Here is a 23,336-nt window from a genome sequence, read left to right as displayed (position 1 = left end):
ATACGGTTGGGCTGGCTCCATTGCCAGTATGTCCTGGCCTGCTCAGAACTTGGGGATGGACGACAAAGCTGGTACAACCCAAACAGGAGCCCCCGGCTTCCTGAATTAGGAGGTGGATTGCGCTTCCGCAGTGAAGTGGAGGGACCTGTCCCCAGTTGTGTGGCAGAGGAGGCAGCGCGCCCAGCCGGCAGGTGGCCCTGATCTGATGGTCTGTCTCTGCCCTCGGGCGGGTCACAGCCTGTCTCATCGGTGGACTAAGAACGCGGACACCCACCTCACAGGGTTGTTGTGAGGCCTGGAGCCAAAGTGGGCTGAGCACGTGGTGGTTGTGGAAGAGTGGCTCCTTTTCTCATCATTCTGGAAGAATGGCCAGAGGAGCCACGTGAGCTCCCAGCCTCCGGGGCAGCACTGGGTTTGTCTTGACCCTGTCCTGACCTACGGTGGGAGCAGAAGGGGCCGGTCACTCTTGCCTTCCCCTCTGAGCCTCTCTCTTCCCATCTGTGAAATGACCACTTTGTGCCTTCTCAGCACTCCCATCTGGGGTTGCCTGTGATCTCAGTCTGTCTACAGGTTCTTCAGCCCCTTAAAATTGGTGGGAAGTTGTGTTGGCTTGGATATGTGTGTGTGTGTGAGAGACTTCTGACTGAGAGAGCTCCATTCCACCCCAGTCTTCCTACTCCAGCCATCGCAGGCCACAAGAACCCAGATCCTAGGCTGTGCTGTATGCCAAGTCTGTACACCCCTCTCAAGGGACAGCCATTGCTGTCCTCCCTTTTTACAGATGAGAAAAACCAAGGCTCAGAGAGGTTGAGTCACTTGCCCAGAGTCACACAGCTGGTGTGAGGCAGGTCTGGGATTTCTGCCTCGTTCCCCTAGGCCTCCCCCTACAGCAGGGGCTGGGGACCTGCTGTGGGCTGCATGTTGGTACAGTATGAGCCTTTTGGCTTGGCAGCCCACAGGTGAGGCCTTGCCAAGGCAGTTCAGCGTTCTGGGTGCAGCAGCTAGGAGTGGGGGTGGGAAGGAAGGTGCCTCTTTCCCCATCTGGGCCTGGCACTTGGAGTCCTCCCCATCCTGGGAAGGCTGCCTGGGCTGCAGCTGTGTGCTTCCTCACCCACTGTCCTTGACTCAGGGCCAGACTGTCTCCCCTCCCCTTTAACTCCCAGTCCCCTCTTCACCTCAAGAATCTAGCAGCCCCATGCCTCTTCCCCAGAGAGAGAGCCTTCTCGGCACCCCACGCTGTAAGCTGCTCCAGGGATGACTTGAGTCATCCAGGGGCCAGAGGTCAAACTGGAGGATGGAGGTGGGAGGCCTTGGAGTGGCCTTGGGGACAGCATGTTCTGGCCAGCGAGCTAGTCACTAGTCACGGGAGTTTCCAGAGCTGCGAGGCCATCAAAGCAGAAAAACACACGATACCCTGGACCTGGTTTGGACCCACCATCCCTGTCCCTCTCTGTCGGAGTGACCCCAGATCCCAGACGAGACCTGAGTGCCCCTCCCCCGCGCAGCTGCTGTGGAGGTATTTATAGCCTGAGCGTGAGGCGGCAAGGACACGCGTTTTTATTTCGGAAGTGATAATTCCAGTTCCAGGTGGGTGAACCCAGGAGGACCCAGCCCAGGAGGACCCAACATCCCCTCCCCAACTCTGTTCTCACTACCAGGGCCCTAGGGTCCGCCCCTGCTACCACTCAGCCCACCTAGAAACGACCCCCTTCTTAGTCCCAAGTGTTTGGGCCAAACCAGTTTTCAGACGTCAAACTGGGCACCACCAACCTCCAAGACCCCGCCCGGCGTTTAGAACTCCCTTCTCGGTCCTGGATCCGCCTGCAATGCGGGAGACCTGGGTTCGATCCCTGGGTTGGGAAGATTCCCCTGGAGAAGGGAAAGGCTACCAACTCCAGTATTCTGGCCTGGAGAACCCAATGGACACGGTCCATGGGGTCGCAAGGAGTGGGACAAGACAGTGACTTTCACTCTCGGGTCCGGAGGAGGGAGGGCGGCTCGGTGCTGACCTCTAATGGACGAGCCTGGTAGTGCGGGACGACAGCAGTGCCTGAGCCGAGCGGCCCCGCGGGGCCAGCAACGCACCCATACCCTCCCCTCCCAACTCTGCTCCGCCCGGTCGAGAAGGAAGCCCTGAAACTGGCTTCCCGGCGAGTCTTTACTCCATCCCTGGGGCTCGAGGATTGCACCCGACAAGCCAGGAACCTGCGGCAAAATGCCTTCCGGCCGGACTAAGATCCCCAAGGAGTAGACAAAGAGTTCACTCCTTGTGCACGCCTTGTCCACGCCCCCGCCCACTGTCCGCACAGGGCCCAGGCACGTAGCTGATGTCTATCTGATCGTCAAATATTTGTGGCGCACCTGCCAGGCTAGAGATCAGAGGCCATGGCCCTGCCCTCCCGGGGCTCCCGGGTCAGTTCTGGGGGCCTAACAGTACCTTTGCAAGGCAGCATGAATAAGGGGACTACGGGACACACCAGCTGTGAAAGCGCTGAGGATCGGGGCGAGGGCGGGGGTCAGGTAGGTTCGTGGAGGAGGCAAGGACCTGAAAGAGAAGCAGATGTTGACTCGGCAGAGAAGCCGAGAAAGTCATTCGAGGTAAACGGTCTGCGAAGGCGGAGGTCAGGCGGCAGAGGTAGCGCCGAACACGTGGGAACTGGCCCTGGGCTGGAGGGTGGGGCGAGGCTGTTGCTGGCCAATCGGGATCGGCCGTGTTGGGCTCACCGGCAGCCTGGATTGGGTCTCCAGATATCCCAGGGGCGGGGGCTGCGGCTCCATCCCCGCCCCCAACCCCCGGGCAGGTTGCCGCGCGCCTGGGGGCGGGGCCAGGGCCTCAGCCGGTGGGTTCCTCCTAGGGCTTCTCCAGGCTGCGATACTTCTTACGCAGCACGGACACCGGGTCCTTGAAGAGTACTGGGTCTAGACGGAGACGCGAGGACACTAGGGGCATGTGGCCGAACCCTGCCGCCATCTGGCTGATGCAGTCCTGGGCGGCCGGCTGAGGCTCCGCTCTGAGCCGCGGACCCCCAGGCGCCTAAGAGGGGGGCGGAGGAATGTGTTGGGTGGGGCGTTGCTTCTCTTACTTGGAACCCCGCCCGACCCGTGCAGCCCAAAGAATTTGGGTTAGACAGAGCAAGGCTTCCCTAGCCAGGACCCTCCCAGTGCCGACCACGCCCCTGGGTCCTCACCAGTGGAGGAGGTCTGGCCTCCTGATGCCACGGCCCATAGGGCACCTTGATAGGCGGCAACTTGGTGACGGCTGCTATTAGAAAGTTCATCAGGACATCCACGCAGGGGGGTGACTCATCTGCCAGGGTCCTCAGAGCCTTGGGCAGGGAGTGGGTGAAGAGGGTGTGGTAATACCTGGGTGAGAGGAGAGGAACAGGAGAGGCTGCAGCCCGATTTCCCCCCAAGGCAGAATTCTTCTCCCTCCTGGCCTCACTCTCCCATTGACCCCAATTTCTAAGCTTCTTGTGAAAGTCCTGGACCCTTTTTAGAGCCCTGGCCGCCTCCAGGAGTTCCCATCCCGAGTATGCTCTGCTCTCCACTGCTCTGTGCCCTGTGGCTTCTCTGCAGCCAATAGTGAAATAAAATGCAAAAGAAAAAAGAAATGCAGAAAGGCAAAATGGTTGTCTGAGGAGGCCTTACAAATAGCTGAGAAAAGAAGAGAAGCTAAAGGCAAAGGAGAAAAGGAAAGCTATACCCCTCTTGAATGCAGAGTTCCAAAGAATAGCAAGGAGAGATAAGAAAGCCTTCCTCAGTGATCAGTGCAAAGAAATAGAGAAAACAATAGAATGGGAAAGGGTAGAGATCTCTTCAAGAAAATTAGAGATACCAAGGGAACATTTCATGCAAAGATGGGCACAATGAGGGACAGAAATGGTATGGACCTAACAGAAATAGAAGGTATTAAGAAAAGGTGGCAAGAATACACAGCAGAACTATACAAAAAAGATCTTCATGACCCAGATAATCACAATGGTGTGATCACTCACCTAGAGCCAAACATCCTGGGGTCTAAAGTGAAGCTGGCCTTAGGAAGCATCACTATGAACAAAGCTAGTGGAGGTGATGGAATTCCAGTTGAGCTATTTCAAATCCTAAAAGATGATGCTGTGAAAGTGCTGCACTCAATATGCCAGCAAATTTGGAAAACTCAGCAGTGACCACAGGACTGGAAAAGGTCAGTTTTCATTCCAATCCCAAAGAAAGGCAATGCCAAAGATGCTCCAACTATCGCATAATTGCACTCATCTCATACACTAGCAAAGTAATGCACCAAATTCTCCAAGCCAGGCTTCAACAGTATGTGAACCAAGAATTTCCAGATGTTCAAGCTGGATTTAGAAAAGGCAGAGGAACCAGAGATCAAATTGCCAACATCTATTGGCTCATAGAAAAAGCAAGAGAGTTCCAGAAAAACATCTAGTTCTGCTTTATTGACTATGCCAAAGCCTTTGACTGTGTTGATCACAACAAACTGTGGGAAATTCTTAAAGAGATGGGAATACCAGACCACCTTACCTGCCTCCTGAGAAACCTCAGGAGGTTTCCAGGTCAAGAAGCAACAGTTATAACTGGACATGGGACAACGGATTGGTTCCAAATTGGGAAAGAAGTATGTCAAGGCTGTATATTGTTACCTGCTTATTTAACTTATATGCAGAGTACTTCATGCAAAATGCCAGGCTGGATGAAGCACAAGCTGGAATCAAGATTGCCGGGAGAAATATCAATAACCTCAGATATGCAGATGACACCACCGTTATGGCAGAAAGCAAAGAAGAACTAAAGGGCCTCTTGATGAAAGTGAAAGAGGAGAGTGAAAAATCTGGCTTAAAAGTCAATATTCCAAAAACTAAGATCATGGCATCCGGTCCCATCACTTCATGGCAAATAGATGGGGAAACAATGCAAACAGTTAGACTATTTTCTTGGGCTCCAAAATCACTGTAGATGGTGACTGCAGCCATGAAATTAAAAGATGCTTTCTCCTTGGAAAAAAACTTATGACCAACCTAGACAGCATACTAAAAAGCAGAGACTTTACTTTGCCGACAAAGTCCATCTAGTCAAAGCTTTGGTTTTTCCAGTAGTCAATTATAGATGTGAGAGTTGGACTATAAAGAAAGCTGAGCACCAAAGAATTGATGCTTTTGAACTGTGGTGTTGGAGTAGACTCTTGAGAGTCCCTTGGACAGCAAGGAGATCCAACCAGTCAATCCTAAAGGAGATCAGTCCTGAATATTCATTGGAAGGACTGATGCTGAAGCTGAAACTCCAATACTTTGGCCACCTGATGTGAACAGCTGACTCATTAGAAAAGACCCTGATGCTGGGAAAGTTTGAGAGCAGGAGGAGAAGGGGACGACAGAGGATGAGATGGTTGGATGGCATCACCGACTCAATGGACATGAGTTTGAGCAAACTCTGGAAGATGGTGATAGACAGGGAGGCCTGGCGTACTGCAGTCCATGGGGTCACAAAGAGTCAGACATAACTGAGTGACTGAACTGAACTCTCCTCTCCCTCAGGTTCCTTGGGGCCCCCTCCCCTGGGCTCTGAGTCTGAACTCAGGCAGAGTGAGAAGGAGGAAATGATCAGCTGGTTCCCAGGCCTTCAAAGATGGCAGCCCAAAGAGCAGCTTCAGGGAGGCTGTGGATTGACCACACCTCCCCCAAATCCAAACCCTGTCCATGGCCTCTGCATGGCTCTGCTTAAAATACCACTAGCTGCCTTTGGTTGACTGTGTGTGAAGGACTTCAGGTACTTTTCTTATCTGATGGTCACACCAGCTCTGTGAGGTGAATATACTTTACAAATGAGGAAACTGAACCTCAAGAGAGGTGGGGAGACTTGCCCATCACAGCACTGGGAAGTGGCCCTGAACCTGGATCTCTGGGCTATATGCTGGCTGCATGTGTCCACTCCCATACCACCCTGCTCCTGGTTCAAAGGCAGGGGAGGGGGGTCTCTGTGACCCTCTGAGTCCAGTGCCAGCGTTACCATCGATACCTGTGGTAGAAGGCAGCTGAGGTGAGAACCATGGAGAATTCATTGGCCCGCTCGCCAGTGTAGCCCCAGCGCCCCTGGGCCTCATCCCAGAAGTGGCTCCATGTGAGAAAGCCAACCATCCGCTCCGGGAAGCTCTGCCATACCATGAAAGCGAAGTCCACCTGGGGAGATATTTAAGGCGTGAGGTGTGAGGAAGGACTTTCTGCCCAGCCAGGAACATCGAGACATGGAGTCAAGGCCAGCCCGGCTGAGGGGACTCGGGGGAGAGGAGATGGGAGCCTGAAAATGTCCAGGGGTTGCTTAGGAACTTCCCAACTGGGAAATAGAAACAGTGCTTTTGCAGCTAGGAACTGAAAATGTTTTCAGAGAGTCTGTGAAGTGAAAGTCACTCAGTTGTGTCTGATCCTTTGCAACCCCATGGACTGTAGCCTGCCAGGCTCCTCTGTCCATAGAATTCTCCAGGCAAGAATACTGGAGTGGGTAGCCATTCCCTTCTCCAGGGGATCTTCCTGACTCAGGGGTTGAACCGGGGTCTCCTGCATTGCAGGCAGATTCTTTACCATCTGAGCCACCAGGGAAGCCCAAAGAATCTCTGGAAAGCTTCTACTAGACTTCTAAGGAGGAGGCTGATGGCTCACCCGGGTGATGTCTAAAGCAGAAGGCTGGACTTCTTGATCTTTGATCATCCCAGATCCCGGACTCTGAGGGGATGCCAGGACCCACACAGGGGTCCTCTTGGGGGGTCCTCACCTCACTTGTGGAAAGACTGCTGTGGGCATCCAGGCTCAGGATGGCATCGGTGCTGATGGCGCTGTATGGGAGGAAGCGGTCACTGGCCTGCAGGGGGAGGGGGTGGAGGGCAACTCAGCTGTGGGACCCCTCCCCAGGCTCCCACGGTGAGAATCTGAATATCTGCTAAGCAGGATCCCCCACCCCGCCCCACTCCTCCACAGGCATGGTGTAAAAGGAAGAGCTGTGAAAACAAGTCTGCAAGGAACTCCGACCCGAGGACCTCGCTTTCCCTCTGTGAATTTCAGTTTGTCCTTTGGTTAAATGGGGCCATTGGTGTCTAGGTTCCTTCCAGGTTTGACATTTCAGGATTCCTCTAGTGTCACATCAGATGCTCACCTCAACCCTGGAAGGGGTTATTAAACATCCTTTGTTTCAAAGAGACAGGTTCAGAGAGATGGGCTTGCCCAGGATGGCCCAGCAAGCAGTTGTGTCACACCAACCCAGATTCTTGGAAGCCACCTGTCCCATCCCTTCCCCCACCCCAAATGCTGCCACCTGTCCAAGTTTCCCCTCTCTCCCTTACCTGAGACAGCAAGGTAGTCCCTCTGCCTTCCCTCATCACACAAAACCCCGGTTCTCTGGCAGTACAATTCACAAGGATGGAAGAGAACCATTTCTATTAGGCCTCCAGCTGAAACCCACGGTCTGATTTCTCCAGGCCCAACTTGAAGTCCAGCTGTGGCTCAGGCCCAGGTCAATCCTGCCATGTGTGTGTTCCCCAGATCCCAGCATTCTGCCCTTCCCTCGCCATCCTCACCTTCCCGTGCCCATCAAGGACTGTCAAGGGCACTGCTGTCTCAGGCCACCTAGGTGGGGGTGGCTTCTTACTGCTCCAGAGAACCAAGATCTAGAAGGAAAGAGTGGGAGGATGTCCTGAAGTCTGGGGCAGAAGGTGGTGGTGGGGTTGCCCCAGGAGTACTCTTCCTCAGGGTGGAAGAAGTTTAGGGAGCCACTGTTGTATGTGACTTTGGAAGGAATTTAGTTGGATCCAAGGTGCGTTCATGGCCACCCTGTTTTTGCCTCTGGGCTTCTGGAAGGCATGAATTCCAGTGACACACTGGTAGCTACCTGTAGCGTTAGAGCTCAGGTCACACCTAGCCTGGACCCTGATTCCATCCCCATCTTTTCTCGAAGGTTTTCATTCTCTTCCTCTTGCTCTTCTATCATTCCCGGCCCAGCTCAAGTGTCCCATCTTTGAAGCTGCTCCATCTGTGCTCTGGCTGAACAAACTGCTTGTTTCCTTTCCAAGTACTCTCAAGAGCCTATCTGGTTTCTCTGGAAGTGACATTTCAGTCTGTGTGCAGGGAGATGCTAACTAAATATGAATCTGGGGCAGAATCCTTTCCTGCTTTTTCTCTGCATCCTCAGCATCAAGCCCAGGGCGCCCAGAAAATGCTGGATGAGCAAATGAATGCATGTACGTTTACTTCAACCTCCCAAGAGGTGCCTGTTTTTCAGGGGGCTTCATCAGTTTCCATGAGGGAAGAGGGGATGGAAGTGGGGGCTTCATCAGTTTCCATGAGGGAAGAGGGGATGGAGGTGCGTGCTTCATCAGTCTCCATGAGGGAGAGGGGATGGAAGTGCGGGAAAGAGGGGATGGAAGTGCGGGCTTCATCAGTTTCCATGAGGGAAGAGGGGATGGAAGTGCGGGAAAGGACCTAGGGAGGAACTTGGAACTGAAAGAGGAAGGCAGCAATGCTACTTGAAAATCCTTCCCATGGCTCTCCCACAGTGTGTTGTTATCCTTGGTGTCCAGATGTCTTCAAGGGCTCCGCCCTGTTCCTTGCCCCCACCCCGGATCCCAGCACCCCAGCTGGCAAGGGGGCAGACCTGGGCACAGTGCTGGGCGCCTGCCACCGCCTGGATGAGCTTCAGAGGGGGTTGGCCTGGAGTCCCCACCCAAATCAGGGCACTGAACCTGCCCAGAGGACGAGAGCCTGGAGGAATGAGACACAGGCTGTTAGGGTGGGAGGGAACAGAACCCCCTGGAGAATGACCTGAGTTGGGAACTTGGGGAGCCGGGAGAGGTGGGGGATTTCGAGAGGGGCTTGGTGGGACTTTATGGTCGAGGCCGGGGCAGACTTGGGGCGAGTTGACGAGGGGACTTCAAGTTGTCCTATCCCTCGGGCACTCACCCTGTTGTAGGTGGTAGAAGGGGAAGTCCGAGGGGCTTGTGGAGAAAGTGGACAGGGCCAAGAGTGCCCCTGGGGGGCTGTTCCACAGGAGTGAGGGGTGAGCAGATGCTCCAGAGATTCGGTCCTGAATAATCTGCGAAAGGAGAGAAGGCTGGGCAGGGGGCATGGCCAGTGTGGCGGTGGGCGCGGCCTGAGGAAGCGAGGACCCGGTGCAGCCCCACACCTCCCACTCCAGGAATCCAGGGAGGGCAGCATCTGCATCACCAGATGGCTGGGGACAGCAGGGTTCAGAGTCCAGAGTAGGGGTCACTGCCTGATGCTGTCTGCACTCATGGCAGACACCACGAACAGGCCATGACTTTCTTTCCAGACCCAGAATCCCTCCCAACACAAGCCCCAGGCAACCAAGCCCATCAGCTGGAGCTGGCGCATGCTTAGAAATCTGTTTGCTACAGATGTCGCTCTAGAGAGGGGGAAACTGGGCCAAGACCAGAGAAGGAGCTCATTCAAGAGCTCGGAGCCAAGTCTCAGATCCCTCCCAGAAGCATCTTCAAGGGGGAAGCCTAAGCACCAGGGCATAGGAGATGTTCGAAGAGAGGGGCATGGCGAGGGGACAGGGATGGGGTGGAGCCAGGCATCCGAGCCCCCCTCGGGTGAGTCCCCCCTCACCTCCAGAGTGGTATGGATGACTTTCTCCACGGAGGAGAAGTATGCGTCCCACAGAAACTGGGCCTGCTGACGCAGGGCAAGGACCCGTGTGAGGGGCATCTCCTGGAGGGCAGCCAGGACCTGGGGCCGGAGGGAGAAAAGGAGGAGGCATGGGGCCCTGGTAGGCTCTGACTCACCTGGTGTGGGGACAACCTAGGGTGGGGGTCTGGAACCAGAAACTGGCTCCCCGCGGTTCTCTACATGGGTTGGCAGCTGTCATCCTTGGCAAAATCCCAGGTAATTTAGCAATCAAGTGTTCAAGGGTCACACAGAGCTGGGTTTAAATGCCACTTAGTAACTGTGTGTGGAGAAGGAAATGGCAACCCACTCCAATGTTCTTGCCTGGAGAATCCCAGGGACGGGGGAGCCTGGTGGGCTTCTGTCTATGGGGTCACACAGAGTCGGAAACGACTGAAGTGACTTAGCAGCAGCAGCAGCAGCAGCAGTAACTGTGTGACTGGACGAAGCACTTAAGCTCTCTGAGTCTGTTTCCTCCTCTGTAAAGTGGACAGATAGTACTGGCCTCATAGGGTGGTTGCAGGGATTAAATTAGATGATATATATTGTTTAGCACATTGTAGAGGCTCAGTGAAAGGAAGCTAGCTTCTTGCCCTGTTCTCCACTTCTCAGGAGATTCGAGGCTTGCGTTTTTATTTTTCAGTGATGGGCAAAGTTAGTTTCATCAGACGGGAAAATCACTGAGCGTTTTCCTTTCCCACTCCAAGCTCCATGTAGGCGCACAGATTTTGGATTTTTTTTGTGAATTTTCCTTAAACTAGGTACTTAAGCAGTCATGGACTGGTGGGATTGGGCCCATGGAGATCGTCTAGTCTAACTTATCCCATTGTACAGATGGGGGAACTGAGGCTGAAAGAGGCTGAGGACTTGCTCTTAGAACCCCAGAGGCTTAGGGCCGGGGGTAAAGTCATCAATATACATAAATGGAGGAGAGCAGTGAGAGCTAGGATCCCGGGGTCCCCCCACATCCCGAGTCCAGTCCCCGCCCCACGGGCAGGGCCCTGAGCTACCTGAAGTGGGAGCCTCTCGTCAGCTACAATGGCCGCCTTGGTCCAATCGATGACCTCCGAGAAGGGCAGCTCCCAGCGAGGGCTGAGAAGCACAGGAATGCAGCCAGCCTGGGGGGTAGGGGGGTCACTGGGGAGCCCAGTCCCACCCTGCACACACTCACCCCTGCTCTCTGCTGCACTGGGGGCAAGGCATAAAGAGGAGAGGAAAGTGGGATTTTTCTGGGGATGGGGTGTTGTTCAGCACGGGGTGCAATGAACACGGCTGGAGACACACCTGAGTCTCAGAGCAAGGGATTGGGCAGTTCACCGTCCCTCCCATCAGCCTGGGCTTAGACTACCCTTCCAGTTCAGGAGTGTGGGGGGACAGGGCTGGGGGGTTCCCCCATCGGGGTTGTACCTGCAGGGCTTGAAGGAAGTGCACGGCATCAGGACTGCGGCCAGGGATGAGGCAGAAGGTGGCATTGGGTAGTGTCACCCCGGGGTGGGTCCTAAGAGGCACAGGAAGGGGTCCTGCACATAGAAAGCCTAAGACAGCTGCCCCCACCCCAGCTCCCTCCATGGCCCCCCCAGTCCTCCACACTAACACTCCCAGATTCCCAGTGTGCAAGCCCACCATCATGTCCTCGTATGCTGACATTCTTGCACGTGTACAGACACACACTGTCCCTGTCCCACTACTGAGGCAGCAGGCAGGAACCCCAGCTCAAGCTCCGTCGCTGCCCTCAGGATTAGGCACCTCCCTTCTCTTCTCTGGACCATGGTTCGCTCATTTGCAAAATGGGAGGCAGCCGCGCTGCTGTTTCCACTGACTTGGGCACGCACGTGTTTGCCCGCCCACCACTCGCCACACGCAGACTTCTGGGCACCCCTCACCTGAGTGGCCTCCATGCCCTGCCCTCCCCGTATCCTCAGAGCCCAGGCCCGTGAAAGGCTCTTCTGTCCGAAGGTGGGCTGGGCCCCCAGCCTGGAACCGCACAGGAAGCAGCTGCCCAGAGAGGCCCCCTCGCCCAGAGGACAGGCCTCCTCTGTTCCTCCTCCCCTCCCCCAGGCCCAGAGTCACCCTCAGTCCGCGTGTCTGTGGGGGCGGGGTAGGAGCCACAGCCTCCTCAGAGCCACTACCTACCCTGGGACTGCCCGGCCAGGGAAGGAGTGCCATGACCTGGCTACGGGGTGTGTGTGCATGTATGTGTGTGTGCACATGTGCATGTGTGTGTGTGGTATGTGGTGTGTGCACTCTGGGCTATGGGGTGTGTGTGTGTGGTGTGTGTGTGCACGCATGGGTGTGCACAGGACTCTGGGCTACGGGGTGTGTGTATGTGTGTGTGTGTGGTGTGTGTGTGTGCATGTGTGTGCACAGGACTCCAGGCTATGGGGTGTGTGTGTGTGTGGTGTGTGTGGGTGTGCACGCATGCGTGTACACAGGACTCCGGGCTATGGGGTGTGTGTTTGTGTGTGTGGTGTGGGGGGTGTGTATGTGCACACATGGGTGTGCACAGGACTCCAGGCTATGGCTGTGTGTGTGTGTGCATGCATGGGTGTGCACAGGACTCCGGGCCCATAGACCTACTCTGAGTGGGACTGAGGAGTAGGGCCGAGAGGATCCCAGGACCCTGCTCACCTACAGCCTGTCTGGTCCTGAGTCTGAACCTTCAGGAAGCAATCCTAGGAGTACTTAGCCCCTGGACCAACCTTCCTTGACTAGACGGGGAGACTGAGTCTCAGAGAGCCCGAGGACTGGCTCAGCATCTCAGAAAGGGTGGGGGCTCTGCTGGAACTGGAACCGAGGTGTGCTGACCCTGACCCTGGGTTATCTGAGCCACCCTGGAGCTGCTGCCCAGAGGTCTCCCAGCAGACCCTGCTTTCTTTGTCTGATGCTCAGGTGCCTATCAGTCTTCTCCTGGAAGAAGCCGCAAGTTAAAAACAGCACACCCTCCATCTCACTCAAAGCCACAGTGCCAGCCAGCCACAGTCCTCTCTTCCTCCCTCAGTAAACCCCTAAAGGACTGAAAACTCCTAAGTTGACGGCTACAGAGAAACCAGAGCCAGAGAACTTACAGAATAAACTGTACCAGTCAGTCCTCGTTAACCCCCACTGTCCCCTCTGTGTGTTTGCACATCCTTCTTCCTCAGCCTGAAGCACCCTTCCCTGCCTTGCAGCCTGAAGAGCTCCCCCTACTCGGTCTTAATGTCTAAAGTTCAAATATCACCTCCTCTGGGAAGCCCTCCATGGTCTCTCCAGAGATGGCACCTTCCTCTCTGCTCCCACAGCCTCTCCATGCCCTGAAGTAGTCATGAACCAAGCTAACCTTCACTGAGCATGTCCTTTGTTCTAAGTGCTTTAAGTACTTAGACTCACTTCATTCTCACAGCAACCCTATGAGATGAGAGGTATGTGTATGCTCCATTTTACAGATGAAGAAACTGAGGCCTAAAGAGGTTCAGCAGCTCTGAAGTAGAGGAGCCAGGCAGGCAGCTTGCCCAGCCTCTCTCTGCTTAACAATGTCTGTCATAACCGGGGACTTGTCTGTTTCTCTAATAAGACTGAGCTGCTTGAGGGTTGGGGCTGTGCCTCCCTCAGCCAGTATCTCCAGGGCCAAGCAGAGCACCCGGCAGAGAATGGGCACTCAGCGGTGCTAGACAAATGAGAGCTCAGTGTGCAACAGAGGAGAGACTCAGGACCAATGGACCAAATGTCTGAAAGGTCAGTTTTGGCACAAATTCTAGTAATAGAGCTGGCTGAGCATAGACAGTGGGTGGCCTTGGGAGGTGTCGAGTTCCCTAGCAGAGGCTGGTTGAGCACTGCATGGCATGTGTGTGTGTGTGTGTGCGCATGCATGCGTGTGTGTGTGTGTGTGTTGTAGAAGGGATGTCATGGTGACTGCTGATCATCTGTGACTTTGTAAAGTGTTTGCCATTGACTTGGCGCCTCAGTGCCCAAGTCTGGGGACGAGGTGACTCCACCCATGGCCTCAGGCAGGACTGCATTGCAATTTGCAATGCCCTAGGCTCTGGCTTTTGCAGCCCCTCAACCATAAAAATATTATAAAAATTATATTCGACAACTGTGTTGGTATAAAAATGAACATACTAATATATTAAAGCATTTTCTTCTATTCAAAAGTTCATTTCTTTTTACCTTCTGATTTTCAAAGAAATGAAAACAGTTTCATGGGCTCCTACAATATCATGGGCCCTAGGCACTTCTCCTGGGTGCAGTGGCGACAGGCCAGGGTATTTTAAAACATGCATTAAATTTATGTAAAAAAAAAAACCCAAAGCAGGGAAGAACCTATGCACATTTATATCCACACAGGGTACTTCAGAAAAGACACAAGAGAGACTAGCAACGGTATTTGGCTCCAGGAAGGAAAACTGGGTGGCCGGAGACAGGAATGGCAGGGAGTTATTACTGCATACCCTTTTGTGCCTTTGGAATTTTGTACTGTGTGAATGAATCCCCTATTCATAAAAGTAAATAAATAACATTTCAAACTGTTAGAGGCTTATTCCAAAGCAACAGGAGGCTGTTCAGCGAAGGTGGAAAAATATGGGCTTTGGAGCCAGAAATGTGCGGTTTAATCTCAAGCTCTGCAGCTCGTAAGTGCTGGGTCAGTGCAGAGAGGGAGGCCCTGGTGAACCAAGGCCTTATCACCAAAGGCCCTGGCTGGCTCCCTCCATCTCTCTGAGCCTCAGTTTCCTGTTCCCTGAAATGGGGATAGTAACACCTCGCTTGAAAGGTGCTTGAGAGGATTAGCCATGGCTGGCACAGCACCTGGCCCCAGAGAGCGGGCTCTCCCCAAATGCTCCTTTTCTCCCTTCCCCCAGCCCCCAGCGGAGTGAATGTGGGCCAATGGCAGGGACGTGAATTGCCTCTTTCTCTGGCCAGCACTTGTTTATTCAGGCCACCTTCCGGGGGCCGACACATGGCTGTCGGCCTCCCTCTCTCTGTCCCTATACTTAACTAGCTGTTCAGACAGCTGCCTGGCACTTCAGGGAAACTGAGGCTCCAGCTACTCCAGAGATTACAAGTCCTGATGCCTGCAAATGGGTGGAGGCCAAACACAGAACTGCTTGAAGTTCGGGGACAAAGGCTGTCAGGCATGACACCTGGGAAATAAACTTATCAAAAAGGCAACTCAGACGGTGGCCCACAGCTATTAGAAAACCTTGGCCGGTTTTGGCCAGTTTGGATTCAATCAGTAAACATTTAGTGAGCTCCTACCTACTATGTGCATTCCTCAAGTTTCAGTTTCTCAAAGTTCAGGCTAAAATACCTTTCAGATTTACCAGTAACCGACAGCATTTAGCAGTCACTAAAGTCAGATGAAAGAAGAACTTCCTGTAACTAAGAATGGCTAAGTGTCTAATCAGAAGTAAGGCCAGGCAAGTGAGTGGAGAACCTTGTCACCAAAGGTCAGCTCCATCTGAATTTGGAGCTTGAGGTGCCTTGGGGGATCCCCAGCATTTCAGGCGAGGTCCAGAAGATGTCTGCTAGTGATGGGTCCTGGCAGAAGCGCCATGGGGACTGAGGGGCAGGTCTGCTGTTCCTAACCTGGCTGCGGGGCTCCCTGGAGGCCACGTGCCTTTGGGAGGTAGAGAGATTCCATTCCCACAAGAACCGTGTGGCTGAGAGAAGCCCCAGAAGCCCCAGGCAGAGGCAAAAATGGAGCTTGGCCACGTGAAGAATTCCTGGGAGGGTAGTGGAACTCAGAATAAGCCATGTTGTTCTAGCAAAGAACAGGGAGATATCTGACACAGGGGACAAGAGAAGGATTCTAGAGTGACAGGTTCCAACTCCAGTCTGCCCAGCCAGCCTGTGGATGTTGCTGGCTTCCTGGGGGTGCAGAGGGGTTAGGGTGGTTAGGGGTTAACTCTTTTACCACCTGAAATGTATCACCCCAACTAGCCCAGGTAGAGACATTTTTGAATGAGTTCTCCATGTTCCCATGTCCCTTGTATGTATTCAGACACTCCCACTGGTGGGAATTCTTTTGCTGCTACTACTGCTGCTGCTAAGTCACTTCAGTCGTGTCCGACTCTGTGTGACCCCATAGACGGAAGCCCACCAGGCTCCCCCATCCCTGGGATTCTCCAGGCAAGAACACTGGAGTGGGTTGCCATTTCCTTCTCCAATGTATGAAAGTGAAAAGTGAAAGTGGATTTGCTCAGTCGTGTCCGACCCTTAGCGACCCCACGGACTGCAGCCTATCAGGCTCCTCCATTCATGGGATTTTCTAGGCAAGAGTACTGGAGTGGCTTGCCATTGCCTTCTCCGAATTCTTTTGCAGGTCTGACTTAATCCATATTTGCTATAGCCAAAGGCTAGAGGTTAATCCCCAAAATGAGACATAGGAGCAGCTTCCATCTGTGATCATGGCCCAGAGGCATGTGACAGAACTGATCATAAATTCCTGCTTAAAACCCAGAACTCTAATGCTGAAGGCTTTGGAACCAGGCAATCCTAGATTAAAATACTGGCTGTACTCTTTCTGGCTGGGTGGCCTCAGGAAAGTTACTTAACCTCTCTGGGCTTTAGTGTCTGGTACACCAATATTTAAAAGATAGAGATTAGTATTATTTTATGATAATCATTTATAAAAGGTGCTTAGCACATAGTGGGACTTCCCCAGTGGCTCAGATGGTAAAGAATCTGACTGCAAGGAAGAGACCCAGGTTCAATCCCTAGGTCAGGAAGATCCCCTGGAGAAGGGAATGGCAGCCCACTCCAGTATTCTTGCCTGGAGAATTCCATGGACAGAGGAGCCTGGCAGGCTACAGTCCATGGGGTCGCAAAGAGTTGGACACGACTGAGTGACTACACGAGCACATAGTAAGCACTATAGATTTGTATGCTAAATAAAATGTTAGGGAAGGAAAGATTGGCATAACAGAAGAGTAAATAGGAGTGAGTCACATTTTACACTTTTAAAGATCCCCAAGAAAAAATTCCAAAATCTGACTTGAGCACCCCTTGCAGCAGATCACCACCTTGGTGGGCGTGCTGTCTGTAGTCTAACCCGATTCCCTCCTGCTGTAGCTGAGGTCTAAATTTGCCCATCTCAATCCTACCCCGACTCCTGGGCTCACTCCCACCCCAGACCCCTCCCATCCAGCCCCCGAGGGGATCGGTCCACTTACTGCTTGGGTCCGTGGTCCTGCTCACAGCGCCCATCCCACGGGCAGGCAGAGAAGTTGGTGCCTGCTGTGTGCCACCCGCCCCTCTCTCCTGCCACGGCTATCAGGGCCACCCCAGGGATGGGGCTGTGCTGCTGCAGCCGGCCAAGGGCCCCCCCTCGTAAAGGGTGGGCTTCAGGGAGAAGCGGGAGGGCCACGTCAAAGCCAGGCCGGAAGGTGTCCACTGTGGGGCTGGCCTCGGCCACCATCGCCTGTCCCAGCTGGAAGATCCGGAGGCAAGGGGCAGGGTGGAGACCGAGGACCAGATGGTTCTTGCCCCCAGCCCACTGCGGGAGCGCCGGGTGGCACTCCCCAGGGGGGGTGTCGGGGCTGAGGACGAGGACGAGGAGGCAGGCCTCCGCAGCACTGGCCGTGTGGTAGCGGGAGCCCTCGATGGAAGTCAGGACCTTGCGCCGAGTCTCAGAGATGGGTCCGACCGCCGGGTACACGAACACCTTGAGGCCACCACCTCTGCACCTCGAGGTATCAAAGCAAGCTCCCCGGGTGCAGCTGCCGGCACGGGGGGCTTGAGGAGGTTGAGGGCCATCTTCCAGGAGCTCCCCAGGCTGGGAGAAACTCTGCAGGAGCTCTGCGTCCAGCCAGCGGGGCCAGCCTTGGGGGGCCCCTGCCTGGCGTCTGGCGGGCTCTGCCAGGCGGAGAACTGGGAAGACTCTTAGCAGGATGAGGAGCCAGGAGACTGACAGGGCCAGCCAGAGGGACTTTCTTCTCCATGACTGCATGTGGCCACCCACAGCCAGGGCTGTAGGCAGCAGGGGAAGCCAGGGGTTCAGAGTGGGGGCCTCTGGGATGGGGATCCACCTTCTAGGTCAGCGCCCTCATTGTACAGATGGGAAGACTGAGGCCTATGCAGGGCAAGATCCAACACCAAGTCACAAGTCATGGGCCAGGAGAACCCCACTCTCTGGCCCTGCCTTCTTGTGGTCCGGACTATGCTTCCTTGGCCTTTGGACAACCAAGCCAGTTTTTGCCCTTCCCAGCAGGGCCCCCTGCCCCTGGGCGTTGCTCAGGCTGATGCAACCCCTGTGCAGACTGCAAGCCAGTGTCCTTCTGCCCTCCTGGCTGCACACCCTGACCTTAGCCTTGAGGGAGAGGAGGGCGGTCTGCCAGGCCATGGGGGACCCGTCAGGATTCCCACACGAGGCTGTTTGGCCAGGGTGCAGGGCTGGATGGAAGCAGGGCTGGTTTCCCCAATCCGCCCCCTTTCTGAGCAGCCCCTGAGCAGCCCGGCCACCCTGTGTCCACTGGCAAGCACTCCTGGGCTGAGGGCCCTGCGGCTGGAGCTAAAATTAGACCCTACATCCCGTGTGGGCTCTCAGGGTCAGCTGAGGGCAAGGCCTGTGTGCAGCTGGTGGCCCCTGCCTGGGGGGCTGGGAGGGCTCTAAATCCTGGTCCTCTCCCACCCTGCCGCTGTCCCAGCCCAGGCAGCTCAGTCCCTTCTCCCTCCACCTCTAGCAGCTGGTCCTGCACCCTGTGGCTTGGAGCTATCAGGGCGCAGAGGCCGGGAACCCCCGGCCAAGCCCCCGCCCCATGGCTCCCCAGCCCTGCTGTGTCTCGCCTCCCTTCTCGGGGCAGCGTTTGGTCAATCTAGATCTCTTTCCCAGCAGCAGCCTGACTCCTCCCCTGCCAGCTCTGATTGGCTTCTGTCTGGGAGGCAAGCTTTCCACTTAACCCCTTCCAAACCAGTTTTCTGGATTGCTAATAATGATAACCAGCAGGGCCCACAGCTCGTAGTTGACCTTGAACTATTCTATCTCACATCAGCCTTCCAAGGCCAAGGTTTAATCACTGCCATTTCCTATGGATGAGCAAAGTGAAACTCAGAGAGGGGATGGTATCTTCTAAGTAGACCCTGCTAAGGAGTGGCAGGGTGGGATTTGAACCTTGAGCTCCTGACTAGAGTCCTTAGAGCTTCCCACTGGTCACTGCAGCTGGGGGACTTGCTCCTAGCTGGGATACCGGCTCTCCATGTTTTAACCCCTTCCATCAACGGATGATTTAAGTGAGGCTTCAAGTGGCTTCAGGGTGTGTGTGTGATATTGGATAAGGTGCTTCCAGCTATTCCCAGGATTGGTCTCTCTTCCTTCAGTCCCCCACCCTTACCCTCTGCCAATCCAACTCTAGCTCCAGCTTTTGCAGCACCTTTCCTGACACCTTACACTCAGGCCCATGGGTTAGCCCTTACCTGGAGCTCTGTTGGAAGGGTCTGTAGTACTGGATCCTTGTTCCAGTCCATACGTGGAGTTCTTCCTGAGGGTGAAGGGCTTCCCTGGTGGCTCAGATGGTAAAGAATCTGCCTGCAATGCAGGAGACCTGGGTTAGATCCCTGGGTTGGGAAGATCCCATGGAGAAAGGAAATGGCAGCCCACTCCAGGATTCTTGCCTGGGGAATTCCATGGACAGAGGCGCTGCCAACAGTCTGACATGACTAAGTGACCAGAGCTTTCTTTTCCCTGAAGGCTCCATTTCCTGACTCTCCATTAGTGCACACCCCACTGAGGGATCCCCCAGCCACTCCATATCTCTAGCTCTCAGTTCGTGGGTCTGTGCTCTGCGGGGGGAGTCAGGAATGCGTGATGTCACCCACTGGGGACTCACTGAAGTGACAGAGAGACAGACTGGCTGCCAGAAGCCCCAGTCTGACCTGGGGTGGCCTCTGCTTCTGTCTCTTACTGGCTGGACAATGTTGGGCCTCTGTCCCTGCTTCTCAGGGAGGGAGTAATAATATCCACTTTAAGACCATAGCCTCGTTAAAAGCCAGGCCTACCCTGTGCGGTGGAGGGGGACCCTCAACAAGTAGCAGTTGCCCGGCTTCTTTCTTTCTTTTTTAATTTAAAAATATTTACTTATTTATTTGGCTGCATCAGATCTTCGCTGCGGCACATGGGTTCTCTGTTGTGGTGGCATGAGGGCCGAGTAGTTGCTATGCGGGTTTAGTGGCCCCAAGGCAAGTGGGACCCTAGTTCCCCAACAAGGGACTGGCCCTGCGTCCCCCACGTTGGAAGGTGGATTCTAAACCCTTGGACCACCAGGGAAGTCCTACTCCCTGCCTTCTTGCCTTCTCCTGATCTCAGAGGGTTGCTGATGTGACCCCACATTGGAAAGTGGATTCTAAACCCCTGGACCACCAGGGAAGTCCTACCCCCTGCCTTCTTGCCTTCTCCTGATCTCAGAGGGCTGCTGATGTGACCCCACATTAGAAAGTGGATTCTAAACCCCTGGACCACCAGGGAAGTCCTAGCCTCCTGCCTTCTTGCCTTCCCCTGATCTCAGAGGGCTGCTGATACGATGAGGGAGCCACCACAGGAATGTTAGGGCCTCAGGGGGCAGCCAGCCTGGGGTGGGGCACCATTCACACACTCAAGAATGTCCTCAAAATGGCCCACACAGGGGGACTCTGGCCTCTTCACACTGCAGGGTCAGTCACTAAGTGAGTCGCTGACTTTCCACAGGCATCAGGCTCTCTCCTGCAGCGGGAGAAAGGGGGTTCCTGCCTTTCACCTTCCTGCACTAGCTCCTCCTCCTCCAGGGATTAGCCCAAATCTCCCTTCCGACAGGAAGCTCCCCTGACTCTCCTCCGGCTGGGCTAGGGCCCCCCTTTAGGTTCTCCTGCCGTTCCTTCTCCTCTGTGCCTGTATACATCATTCATTCATCCAGCGAATACTTTTTTTTGCAAAATATATATACATATTTATTTTGGCTACTTCTGGTTGTAGTCGCAGCACACGGGATTTGCGGTGTTTGGTCTCCAGAGAGCACCGGCTCAGTAGTTGCCCCTCGGCATGTGGGATCTTAGTTCCCTGACCAGGGGTTGAATTTGTGTCTGCTGCATTGGAAGGTGGGTTCTTAACCGAACTACCAGGGAAGTCCCTCATCCAGCAAACACTTCATAAGTACTAAGTACAGGCTAGGTTTTGTGCCAGGCTCTGGAGATATAATTCTGAAGAACAACAGTAGCTAATATTCACAGTATGCCCAGTGCCATCTGTAGCTCTATGTGCCAGCATATCTGTTTATTTAATCCTCTCCTGAGGGGGCTTTGATTATCCCCATTTTCCAGGTAAGGAAATGAACCCAGAGAGCTGAGGTAACTTCTTTTTTTGGGCCTTGCCCCTTGGTATATGGGATCTGAGTTCCCAGATCAGGGACTGAACCCGCACTTCCTGTGTTGGAAGCGAGGACCTTAACCACTGGGCAACCAGGGAAGCCCCAGCTTAGGTAACTTGACGCAATTTCCACACCTCAGCCTGGACTTAGACCCAGGCTGTCCATTCCTTTCACCTCTGGACCATTCTAGCTCTTGAGTGAGACAAACATTATGCACTCCCTCCCCCGAAATTCACTGTCCTAGGGAAAGAGAGGTCAGCTACCAGGCAATTACAGGACAAGGGAAGGGGACTGTGGAAGGGCCCAGAGGGGCTGCCTAACCCAGGGGGCCAGAAGAGCTGTCTGAGGCAGTGACATCACTGTGGTTGCATGTGTGGGGACAGACAGGAAATGGCAGAAGTAGAGGCAGGTACAGTTTTTTTCTGGGTCACCCCACAAGTCACTCACTCATTCTACAGCTACTTAATGAGCCCTTACTCTGGGCCAGGCAGGCCCTCAGGGAGTGAACCAAGCAAACAAGATCTTCCTGAGAGGGAAAATCAGCAATAAACAAAACAGAGAAGTAACATACCCCATGTGATAGTTGGCAATAGTGATCTGGAGAAGGGAAGGACCTGCACTGTTAAATGTTAAAGGCAGGCCTCCGTGGGACCTTCCCTGGTGGTTCAGTGGCTAAGACTCCGTGCTCCCCATGCAGGGGGCCTGGGTTCAATTCCTGGTCGGGGAACTAGATTTCACTTGCCGCAACTAAAGTGTTCCCATGTCGCAAGTAAGAGATTCCATGTGCTGCAAGTGAGGCATGATGCAGTTAAATAAATACATAAATATTGAAAAAAAAAAAAAGGCAGGAAAAGCTGACCTTTGAGGTGAGGGAATAAGTGGAAGGTGTTTCTAGGGGAAGGTGTGGGGACTCTGCCTGCTGTGTGCCTGGTCTGACCTTGTTTTCCCAGCACCACTGGGACTCCGGCAAGAGGCTGATTTGGCAGCAGAGACAGAAGCAGGGAGACCCGTGGGGCCAGGTCAGTCAGGCAGGTGAGCTGTGATGGTGGTTTGGACCAGGGTGACATGGGTGAAAGGAGTAAGAAGCAGTCAGATCCTGGATCTATTTTGAGCCAGGGCGAAACAACAAATGTGCTGATAGATCGGATGTGAGGTTTGGCCTGAGCCTAAGCCGCAGGCAGGACGGAGCTGCTGTCAACTGAGATGAATTGAGTGGGGAGCCGATTAGGGGGAGAAGGTCAGGATTTCAGATCTGAGGCTAGGAGTCGTACCCCATTCATCCTTCTCACCACCAGCGCCTGCTTGTTGATGAGTGAATGAACGGATGATGGACAACGCTGGGAGGGTAGGAGGCCAAGGCCAGCCGGTGAGGGGTTTGTGGGGTACGGATCCTGTTCCAGCTCCCCTAGCCCCAGCCCTGGGCACACTGGCTGGCTCGTGCCCACACCCACACTTGCATCTGTACACAAGGCCTCTCCTATTTCCATCTCTGCAGCGGGGCTCTCAGGCCAGCTGGGGTCTGGACTTGTCCAGAAGCAAATCATGGAGTTGGTCTGGAGACTGGATGGAGGAAGAGAAAGCAGGGCATCCTGCCAGGCAGGACTGCCCTGGGCTCATTCTACAACTATACCTCTGGGCTCTGCCAAGGCTCTTCAGGGTTCATAGAAGCCTCCGGGAGTTCCAGTCCCATACCTGGGCTCTGATCAGTGGGAGAGAAGTCACACTTCGGGGAGAGGGAAGAGGGAGAGGGCAGGAAGGAGTGGAGAGCAGTGAATAGGAGGAGGAAGACAAGCAAGGAGAGAAGGACAGAAGGCCTGGGGTCTGGCTCCTGCCTGGAGGCTTCTGGGAGGAGGCAGAAGTCTTGTTTTCTGCAGGGTAAGTTTGCAGCAGGCCTTTTATTCGGACCTGGGGACAAGGAGGTGCTCTCGCTGGCATCTGGGAGCTCTGAGCACTACCTTGTTTGTTTCATTTCCATGGCATCACGCTGCCTGGGGGCTGCCTGAGCATGGGGTTTCTTCTTACCTGAGGTGCCAGGGGTCATGTTGGCCAAGGTGCCCAGGTAGAAAATGGGCATCTTTGTATTTGATCTGAAGTGTTCCCTCTTTGCACCCTGAGTCTGCCTCCCTTAGGGCCTTCCTTCTCTGGGTTGGGCTGAAATTTCCAGAAAGATTATATCTAGTCTCCCAGGGGGAAGGGCTTGGCGCCCTGTAGAGTGCTGTGGTCAAGAGTACTTAGCAAGCTTGTGTTTCCATGCAAGTGGCTTCATCTCTCTGTGCTTCTGCTTCTTCACCTGTAAAATGCTAATAGCTCCTTCCTCAAAGGCTTGCTGGGAAGAGAATTAGATGAGATCATGAATGTT

General features: G+C 54.3%; 1 protein-coding gene across 2 annotated transcripts; it reads right to left on the bottom strand.

Annotated features, from left to right (window-relative positions):
• Window positions 1-1,547: 1,547 nt before the first annotated feature.
• Window positions 1,548-23,106, bottom strand: EXTL1 (exostosin like glycosyltransferase 1). 2 transcript variants are annotated; one of them, XM_088843665.1, is made up of 12 exons: window positions 23,000-23,106; window positions 16,817-19,167; window positions 11,076-11,166; window positions 10,679-10,786; window positions 9,612-9,731; window positions 8,943-9,075; window positions 8,638-8,744; window positions 7,565-7,654; window positions 6,766-6,852; window positions 6,016-6,176; window positions 3,189-3,363; window positions 1,548-3,034 (listed from the first exon to the last, which is right to left on the bottom strand). In XM_088843665.1, the coding sequence occupies exons 2-12, from the start codon at window positions 17,590-17,592 to the stop codon at window positions 2,852-2,854; spliced, it is 2,031 nt and encodes a 676-aa protein (XP_088699791.1). In that variant the 5' UTR covers window positions 17,593-19,167; window positions 23,000-23,106; the 3' UTR covers window positions 1,548-2,851. The 2 variants fall into 2 exon arrangements, with proteins under 2 accessions (XP_088699791.1, XP_055253179.1); XM_055397204.2 differs by having other exon boundaries at window positions 1,548-2,545.
• Window positions 23,107-23,336: the final 230 nt, after the last annotated feature.

This window comes from Moschus berezovskii, chromosome 2 (genome assembly GCF_049115385.1).
Source record: "Moschus berezovskii isolate FMDL1 chromosome 2, NW_MosBer_1.0, whole genome shotgun sequence".
Taxonomy (NCBI): domain Eukaryota; kingdom Metazoa; phylum Chordata; class Mammalia; order Artiodactyla; family Moschidae; genus Moschus; species Moschus berezovskii.
This window is presented reverse-complemented; position numbering and strand designations above follow the sequence as displayed.

Excerpts from the sequence above, each read along its gene's own strand:
- EXTL1 (XM_088843665.1), bottom strand. The coding sequence starts at position 17,592 with ATGCAGTCATGGAGAAGAAAGTCCCTCTGGCTGGCCCTGTCAGTCTCC. Across the intron at positions 9,732-10,678 it reads ACGAGAGGCTCCCACTTCAG|GTCCTGGCTGCCCTCCAGGA; the intron begins GTAGCTCAGGGC and ends CTCCGGCCCCAG. Across the intron at positions 9,076-9,611 it reads TCATCCATACCACTCTGGAG|ATTATTCAGGACCGAATCTC; the intron begins GTGAGGGGGGAC and ends CTCCTTTCGCAG.